The sequence below is a fragment of the Centruroides vittatus genome, unplaced genomic scaffold (assembly GCF_030686945.1).
Source record: "Centruroides vittatus isolate TY-2023 unplaced genomic scaffold, ASM3068694v2 contig_941, whole genome shotgun sequence".
Classification (NCBI taxonomy): Eukaryota; Metazoa; Arthropoda; class Arachnida; order Scorpiones; family Buthidae; genus Centruroides; species Centruroides vittatus.
In genome coordinates, this window is record NW_027122625.1 from 2,075,087 (window position 1) to 2,084,898 (window position 9,812).

General features: G+C 33.0%; 1 protein-coding gene across 1 annotated transcript; it reads left to right on the plus strand.

Annotated features, from left to right (window-relative positions):
* Positions 1-1,841: 1,841 nt before the first annotated feature.
* On the plus strand, positions 1,842-8,142 carry LOC136984988 (homeobox protein six1-like). Its single transcript, XM_067282149.1, has 2 exons — positions 1,842-2,637; positions 7,094-8,142. The coding sequence occupies exons 1-2, from the start codon at positions 1,979-1,981 to the stop codon at positions 7,395-7,397; spliced, it is 963 nt and encodes a 320-aa protein (XP_067138250.1). The 5' UTR covers positions 1,842-1,978; the 3' UTR covers positions 7,398-8,142.
* Positions 8,143-9,812: the final 1,670 nt, after the last annotated feature.

Genomic DNA, 9,812 nt, shown 5'->3' on the forward strand with positions numbered 1-9,812 from the left:
TTAAATTCAGATTGATGTAACCACTCATAGAAGGGGTTCTTTTTTTTAATGGCGTAGGCTTACTTAGGAAGCGATTTAAATGAGAATTTGATCTAAATTATGATTAAATTAAACCTAAACTATGTGGGTAATCCTTCAATTTAAGATATTTCATTATAGGCTACACGATGGGGTGGTGATTGTAAATGGCATCAATCTTACGCAATTTACAGGGGTTTTTTAATCGTTTCTAGCACCCAAATTTTTAAAAATAAAGAGTGCCACCATCATATCCGGGCCATATGTAAACATATCTAAGCTATATGAGAAATAGGATCGACACATTTTGGGTCCAGATGTCAGATCCCTGATGGAGATAATCTTCTTACCCCTTGGGATCTTTCAACGCAACTGAATCGTGTGATCCACTTTATAGAAAACGGTTTTTGACATTTATTTTTAAACAATTATTCTAAAAATAGTTCTAAAAAATAATATTATTATTAACCTTCCTAATTTATTATTATTATTTGAAGACAAGTAAAATTTTAAAGCGAAATTTAAATCCCATTTAAAATGTCCATAGACGGATGGAGGGAGAGACGAAGACAAATGGGAATTTTACTATATTTTTAAATATTTTAATTATTTTACTTTATAATCTATTTTGAATAGTTCGAAAATATATGTTTTTTTTCTTTAATTTTTGACTTCTTTGGCAGACTTTCTTCTTCATCTTCCCCCTCCTTTGTTGACTGCCATTTTGACATTGATTGATATCCTGTGTCGAAGGAAAGAATCCTTTTCTACTGTGTTCATTATCAATCGCAGAATTTCGAAAAAAAGAGAGAAAATTTAAATATTTTCGTGTAAAATTATAAACTACAGTCTCCATTTTATGCTACGGTATATAATATTCTCGTCAGCTAAAGTAGGCTGGCCTATTCTTCTAGAGTAGATAAGATGGGGGGATGCTCTTTTAATATCTAGAGGATAAATAGTTAATTGAAAAAGCAGGATGATCCTTCAACGTTCGTAGGATGATCAGATAGGATCCGAATGTCAAAGCTTGTCAAGAATGTGATGATAAGTTGTTCGGCTTTGACTTCCGTTGTCAGCCAACCGTGATGGGTAATAGGATTTGACAGGGATAGAAATTGCTACTGCTCTTGCCTGCACTTCTACTATTAGCAGTTACACGAACTTTACACGTCGCCCTCGTGCAAAATTAGCATCCGATTCTCTTTAATCAAGTTTTTAAGAGAATTCGACTTAACTCGATAGATAATAGATCAAGTTCACAGCCGATCTTTCCATTACAGTAGGCCCATTAATGTGTATATATCTTCAAGGCCTTAAAATTGTAGTCTATGCGATAAACTGGGAGCGAATCTTTAAAATTAGGTTTTTATTTTAGTTCCATTCTACTTATAAAACTTCAGAAATGGGGCCCTTTAAGCGCAGTTTTTTAGGCCTCTAATGTATCGGCTAATAAATGAATTTTTCGAATTGTTTTAATTATTAATTTAGGAAATTAATTAAAGGTCTTTTTAGCGTTTACGTGGCATTTATCTCGATTTATAGAGTACATTAAGGAAAACATGCAGATATATTGGCGCGTAATTAATATTCGCGCCCCGATAGCGGAAGGATTAAAGACGTTAGAAGGCGAATAAGTGGAAAAACTATTTTGATACATAAATAAGAATTTAAACTCACCTAAATCAAAGTTTAATCGGGTAAAAATTTCATTAGGAAGCTGAACTTAAACAAGTCATCGGCGATCGCGAAGGCAAGTCTCCGTGTGGGTGTGGCAGCGCCGCGTGACTGACGTCTTTCCTCTACAATATGGGAGTGGTCTGGTAGTTTCGACCAATCAGGACTGCAGCGGTATCCAGACCGGTCTTCTTCAAAATGATAATATCGCCATGAATGACTGATACTCCGGTATTAAGTCCGGAACCGCACTCGATCGCACGTGCGAGCCGACAGTCCCCAAATGATCGTAGGACATATGACCGATACATCGGCCCAGTTGCCATCCGTGACAGGTATCATACCGCCGACCAGTTGCCCAAATGTTAACCCCACTTCTCCTACACCGATGCTACCCTCGTTCGGCTTTACACAGGAACAAGTGGCCTGCGTATGCGAGGTGTTACAGCAATCTGGCAACATCGAGAGACTTGGTAGGTTCCTGTGGTCCCTGCCGGCCTGCGAGCACCTACAGAAAAACGAGAGCGTCCTGAAGGCCAAAGCCCTAGTGGCCTTCCACAGGGGTAACTTCAAGGAACTTTATCGCATCCTGGAGAGCCACAACTTCACCCCCGCTTCACACCCGAAATTGCAGACGTTATGGCTGAAGGCTCACTACATAGAGGCTGAGAGGTTACGTGGAAGACCTTTGGGTGCCGTCGGTAAATACCGTATAAGGAGGAAGTTCCCTTTGCCTAGGACTATATGGGACGGTGAAGAAACTAGTTACTGTTTTAAGGAGAAGTCCAGGAATGTTTTAAGGGAGTGGTACGCTCACAATCCTTATCCTTCGCCTCGTGAAAAGAGGGAACTCGCTGAAGCCACCGGCTTAACCACTACACAAGTCAGTAACTGGTTCAAAAACAGACGTCAGAGGGATCGGGCGGCGGAGGCCAAAGACAGGTAGGCCTGCAGGCTGTTTGTTTGTGTAATATATAATTTATTTTATATAATTACATGGATATAATTAAACAGAATCAATTTTCTAAGTAATTGTTGAGAATGGGAAGCGAATATTTAAACTAGTATATGCCCTTGGCCTGAATAATCATACCTAAAATTACGCTTTTTACGCCTCCCTTATAGTATTTCTAATTGGAAAATTATCTTACAATGATTTTAATGCCTCGTTTATAGATTTCTTACAGGGTAAATAATATACAGACAATAATTTAATGATACGCAGCACTATTCTTAAAGGCTGTGAATCTGTGTAGTTTGGCCATAATTAAACTTATAAACAACGAGCTTCGACTTTAATAAACTATTTCTAAATTTTATAAGGCCTTAGTACTATTTTTAGTCCTACTTTAGTACTATGTTTAGCCCACAATTTCGCGTGTCACGTGTTCAAAAAGCACAATAACATTGCAGGCAATTTGATTTATTACAAGCTAAACCGACAGAAATATTAATTAGAATTAATATAAATTTTATATGTTAAAAAGAATTTTAAATTAAAGGCATAGAGGGCTAGAATTAGGCATAAACGATTTATTAAATCATATATTATTAGGCCTTAATATTCATGCTTAATTAGACTTTTATTATTAAAGTATAGGTAGGGCCGAATTTTTACACTTCTGATAAACAAGCTGCGGTTTAGGGCCTGGCGTTACGATTCTAAACTTTAGGGCCATACTTTACGATTCTAAACTTCGGGGTCTCACATTTTTTAATGTAGAGTTGAAGGGAAAGGGCCTGTTATACGTTATAGAAGGGCCAAAAGGCTAATGTTTTGAGCCTAGTTCCTAGAGTCCAGCTTAAAACCTAGTTTTGATCCTTAATTCTAACTTATAATTGGCTCCAAGTGATTTTATAAGTAAAAATTTGTGAGGAAAAAACTACAGGATATTCATTTTGATATAAATAGATTATTTATCAGTATCTAAACTAAAATAAGAAGCAATAACAACGATATCATCTTACTGAATGATATGTCATTACAATGACGTTAACATCTTCATGGAGGAGGAAAAAATATATATTTTTCCTATTTCACTTTTTTCTTCCATCATCTTTCTTAAAATTTCTTTTAAGGCCCTATCAAATTTTTATAATTTAAAAAAAAAGCTGAATACAACTCATTAATGAAGCCACTTGTCAACAAACCTCTATTAATTATTCGAATATTTTTGAATAATTTTTAGCCTTTAGGCCCCATAAAATGGGATAGAAAATAAATCTATTCTTGTTTTAAGTATTGGAAAGGCTCGGTTTTACAGGATTTAACAGAGAAATTAAACTGTAATCTATCACTTTGTTAGGTTTATCTTGTGGATCTAGTTATGATGATAAGCCAACCTTCAGGCGAATATAAGGCCTAAAATAAAGATTAATTCTATTAAGCTAAAGCGTCATTTTATCTTTGACAGATTAAATAACTGGAAGGCCACCAATTTAGATAGGCCCCACGAATATAAAATGCTGAATTATCCATTGACTAGAAACATCTGCCACGTCTCGAAGAATGAAACATTTATGCATCCATTTCTAAGAAAGAACGTCTTTTGGATTCCTAGAAGCTGCAGTCGTTGGACTGTCTGCACTCACTTTTTTTTAATTTTTTTTTATTATTTCTTATTTATTTCCTTTAATTTTAATAGAATTATTCGCTTAAAATGGATAAAGATGTCACCTCAAAGTGTCTTCCAGTAATTTAATGCCCTGTTTAGAAAGTTGGGTAGAATTGTTTGTTTTTAGGACCATCTACTCTTCAAGAAAAGTGTGTTTAGACTTATCTTTCAGCCATTTTTTGCTGTTATTTTAATTTATTCTCCAGACTAACACTAGAATTCTTGCACGAGAAAGATCTCCAAGGCCTCAGGAGTAGGCCCGACAGTATGTAAATTTTTGTAAATGACGTTTAAATTCCTCGATTAATTAATATTTTAAGCTTTAGAAACTGGAAACAATCCCTTAAGAATATTAATTAAGTCATAAAATAGGCATTACACACAAAGGATAGCATACAAAATGGATTAGGCCCTATATAAAGTATGAAGATTATCATAAAATAAAACAATTTTAAACTATAAAAGGGACCAGTTTTAATTGTTGTTTAATGATACGATGTGTACAAATTTGCCTTAAACTTAAACCTGTACGTGTATATAATCATTTTTTAGTAGGATGTTATAGGGGACCGTTATACCTTCGGCTCTATGTGTTAGGCCCTTAGGCATAATTTTGTATCAGACAGAAAATCAGCCTATAAATTTCGATACAGGCTATTATTATTGTCAGAAGGAAACTTTCTTTACTTGTTTAAACTCGAATAAGATATATAGGAAGTCGTAAAATTTTAAAATAAACATTTTCTGAAGACAATTATAGATAATTTCCCCAAAGGCATCCATTAAACAGTTCATTTTTATACCTGATAGTACCGAAAAATATATCCAGCGTGCGATAATGATGGCCTATAAATTCATATTTAAATTCTGTTTAAATGGTGTAACAGCCTAAAATTGGAAAAATTTGGCCTTAAATAATGCCTTATCCTAGTCTCACTCTCTTAAATTGCCTTAGTTTAAGCCTTAATTTAAGTTTATACATGGTTAAAGTTCAATTTTACTCTTAAATTTCGCTTATTTTTCTAGCTTATTGGCCATTTTTTTAAAGGATAAAGGATATTCAGGATACTTAGATGAGGTCTAATCGAACAGAACGAATTCAGGACCAATAATTTAGCCTTTTGATAGTGTCATGGAAGTTAAAATTTAGAATTTCGGTCTATACATCAATGTCCTTTAAGACAACGAAGTTCAATACATAGGCGAAGCCTAGGGCGTCTCCATTTTTGCCTTCTGTCAATTTTAATTGATGAAAAAAAAAAAGGGAAACAGATAGCAGACAGATCGACAGACGGATAATTAAGAGTCTAATAATTAAAAAAAAAACCTTTAAAAAATCTTTTTGCGCCTAATTTCTGGATGATTATAATTAGGCGTTAATAAATAATAATTGAGCGAAAAGATAAATGGGAAAAGTTAATATTTTCCTTAATTTATTAAATTTACAAGTGTAGCAATAAGGTTTAATTACGATTAACCCGAAGGCCTTAATTAATTGCGAGTAAGGCCCAGTTTGTGTAGGCTTACACCAGGCAGAAACCATGCTTCCTGCATTACTAGTAAACATTACTCATTTAGAAGAAATTCGTTGAAAAGGACCAGGCCCTATAAAGACGCGAGTACTTTCAGGCATTCGAGTTTGATTATGTTTAATGCCTTTGATAAAATTTAAAATTAGATGAAATGCAGATAAAGCAAAAGAGTCGAAGTAATATCCCTGTTTATTGATAGAAGACATCACTTAGGAGAAAGTTAGGAGAATCTCGTGGCACGCGAGCACGCGAAATTTCTGTTCCCAATTCAAATTCCCAACCATCTGTTCCGTTCCATCGGAGGCGATGCCAGCATTCTGCAATCAGATGGCTTGACGTTTCCTCTTCATCACAAAATGCCTAGTTTAGCCTAAACACCGAATGAAAACCCACCTATTAGCCTTTGAAGCTAGAGTCAAAATTTACAATACTCCCCCCCCCGTATTATCAAACTGTAGTGTTGAGGCTTCTTATATTTTATTATTTTTAATTAGGTAAATGCCTATTTAGAAGGCATTTTTATTAATAACACCTACTACTTTTTATTATTTATGCCATTAATTTGGCTGATAAATGCAAGATAGATTATACGCCTATGGGCTTTACGTGCCTGTCACACAGACCTTTGCACCTGGTCAGGTTATAAAGGTGTGTTTTATGAGGTTGTCCATTTGTCATTAAACGAAAGGGCCGAACGATTTAGACCGAAATTAATTTCGATAAATATACATTAAAATAAGTTTCCTGTTATAAATACAAAAGTCTATTTTCTAAACTGAAAAGTGGCCTAAATGTACAGGTTAGTTAATTTCTGTCATTTAACACTTGTCAAAAAATATACTTAGACTACTAGTTTCCACCCCTTGATAATACGTTCCTCCTACTACTTTCTGCTCCTTAAGCAGAAGAGAGCAACCTGTCTAAGACGGACAGGCTGTTTATCACACTAAATTATGATGCAGAATGTATAATTTCTGTTTATTAATTACATTTTACACTAGAAACTGTTCGAGACGAGCCATTTAGTTTCCAATCTTCAATGGTAAATTGCAATATACCATGGAATCCCTACTCTCAAGAGTATGGATTCCACGGTATATTGCACGAATGTTTTTATTGTAAATTATAAATCTACTTAAAATTTGTGTTAAATATTATAATTTTAATGGTTAATTATGAGCTAAATCGGTGGTTTACGGTGGTTCTCGTGTAGCGGAGGACTGAGCTTCATCCTCTTTTCTCTCTCCACAGAGAAACAACCAACGACAAAAGCAAATCCACGACCAAAGATCCCGTAAGCCCCGATAAAGAAGAAAGAAAACATAATATCGAGGAAGACCAAACCCCGGCTGTTCCAGGATGTGAAAGAACAATATACACGGCCGATCTAAAGTTAGGACCTACAGTGACGTCACAATCGGCAGTAACGGCAGCGACGGTAGCTGCTCTATCGGCAAATTTTCGATTGAATCACGTGTCTGACATAACACCGGTCGTACCAGGACACCTCGGTGACGTTGGACTAACACTAAGTACCGACTACCACAGTTTATGACAGTCGGATGGGGTTACTGCTGGTACTTTCTACCTGTCAGCTTCACAGCAGTCAGACCCCTGGACTACGTCACATTCGTTGTTACGCAGCGAAAATTTTCTACCTAATTGTTAATTTATAAAAATATATATATATATATATATATATAATAATTCCAATTGTACAGTAAAAAGCCCACACACAATGTAAATATAGAAATTTACAGAATTATTTGGGAGTTTCAACTAGTCGAATACACGTGTTTAAAAGAGCTTCTGTTTCGACTAAACAATGTATTTTATTTTCAAATTTTTCATTTAAAATTCTCTTAAAAATTCTCTCTATCTATCTCTTAAAAATTCTACAAAAATACCCTAATTTTAAACCTTATAAAGGTCAGATATAGGTGATAAGTGTATAGACTTAGTAAATGTTTTAGTACTATCTTTCAATCTATCTACCTATCTAAATCTCTCACTATAAACTAGTTTTTAATTAGGCATGTCTACATATAATAGTATAAAACCTTCCCTTAAGGGGGGCAGAAGACCTTATAACAGAGATATTTAATAATTTTTTGGGCCTAGTTCTGCCCTACTACAATGAGGCCTTGTATCCAAAAAAAGGCAGTGTTCTAAAGCTCTCCTAAAGCTGTAACTTGCTCAGTGTCTTTGCTGTTTAATTCTTCATAAACTAGATTATACTGTAAATGTAAATTGTGATCAATGTTGCACATAATACTGTAAATAAAATAATTTACACTTAACTTTAAACATCTACTTTCTGTGTGTCCTCTTGTTATTTTGCTCCTGTTTAATTATAATCAAGTTCATCCTCTTAAAAAATAATTAAAAAAAGAGAGAGAAAATTCTTAATTTACTAAACAGTAATTTACTTAATTTATAATTAATTAATTTAATCATTTTTATAACTTTTTAAGGGGTTAAATGAACTCACATCACACTTTACAGACTGAAATTACACTAAAAAGTGTTAAAATTAATTAATTTTAATTGTAATTTTTCAAAAATTTTTCTGCTTGATGACTTAGTTAATTGATGATTAATTGCTAGACCTATTTTTTTAATGAAATTTAGGACATAATTTTAAATATTTTTGACTTTGTCAATATCCTTAAAGGTGTAGCCTATATAAGTACACATTTACACATGATTTAACTTCATGGACTTAAGTCAATAAAATGAATTATTAATAAAAATAAATTTATAAAAAGTATATTTAGAAGACCTAAATTTATGAAAAAACTTATCTAATTTACCTTAAAATTAGCAATTTAATTAGAAAAAATGGAGGTTTAGACTTGCCTCTAACCTTATGTAGCATCTTAAACTGTGTAAGCAGTAAATTAAAATTAAAAAAGCAAGCCTAATCATAATTAAGTGTGTTGATTTAACTACCTTTTTTTTCTTGTATATATAAACTGCATTAATTTAAAATTAGATTTAACAATCATCATTAAACATCAAGCAGGAATGACACTTGTTATCTCACCAAGTCCAAATTAGTTAGGAGATAAGATTGTAGTTAATTTATTTACTCGTTCATTAGAAAAATTTAATAGTCATGTGTAAATAATCTTCCTTTTTAACGGCAGAAGAAAATTAGAATTAAAAAAAAAAACAAGAAAATAATCATCCTTACAAGATTTATGGTTCTATTAACTATTGAGACTAAGTTTCATCAGCAAGAGATAATGTAAAGATGCATTACAGTGTTACAGAATTAATATTTATTATCCTATTTTTTAATTTATAAAATTAATTTTTCTTTTTTTTTAAAGTTATAAATGTTAAATATTTATTTTTTTTTAAATGTAGAGGAGCCTTAAGTAAGGTTGTACACAATTTTCTTGTCCCATTTGTTCTGAAAGATTGTATCTTTATACCCCGAGGTGGGTTATTCTCTACAAAAATTGCATTTCTGTACACACACAACAGCATTTTAATTTTGATTTAAGGCATTTTTAAGCATATAAAGTTAATAATTACATTCTATTATTCACTCATAATTGTTTACAGCTTGCTTTTTTAATGCTTACAAATAATTTCAATGGCTAGATTAATTGGAAAACTGATTAAACTTCCAGTGCATAACTGTTGCATTACTTTCACAATTAATTAAATTAGTTAAGCATAGAGTTAATTACGATTTATCTTCATTTAATTGCCTTTTTTTTAAGTGTAAACAAGTTAAACGCTTGCATCTAATTATATAACTTAAAGATGAATAAACTTTTTAAAAAATTAAAGAGGCTTAAACTAGATTTAGGTCAAAATTACCCAGGAAAATAGGCACTGGTGCAGTGCTTTTTTCTTGTAAAAATTATATAAATTAAGCCATTTCTTCATAGAAACTATCTTGAAATTATGTAGCTTATAGATAGGATAGGTGTATAGTTATACATTTAGCCACGTT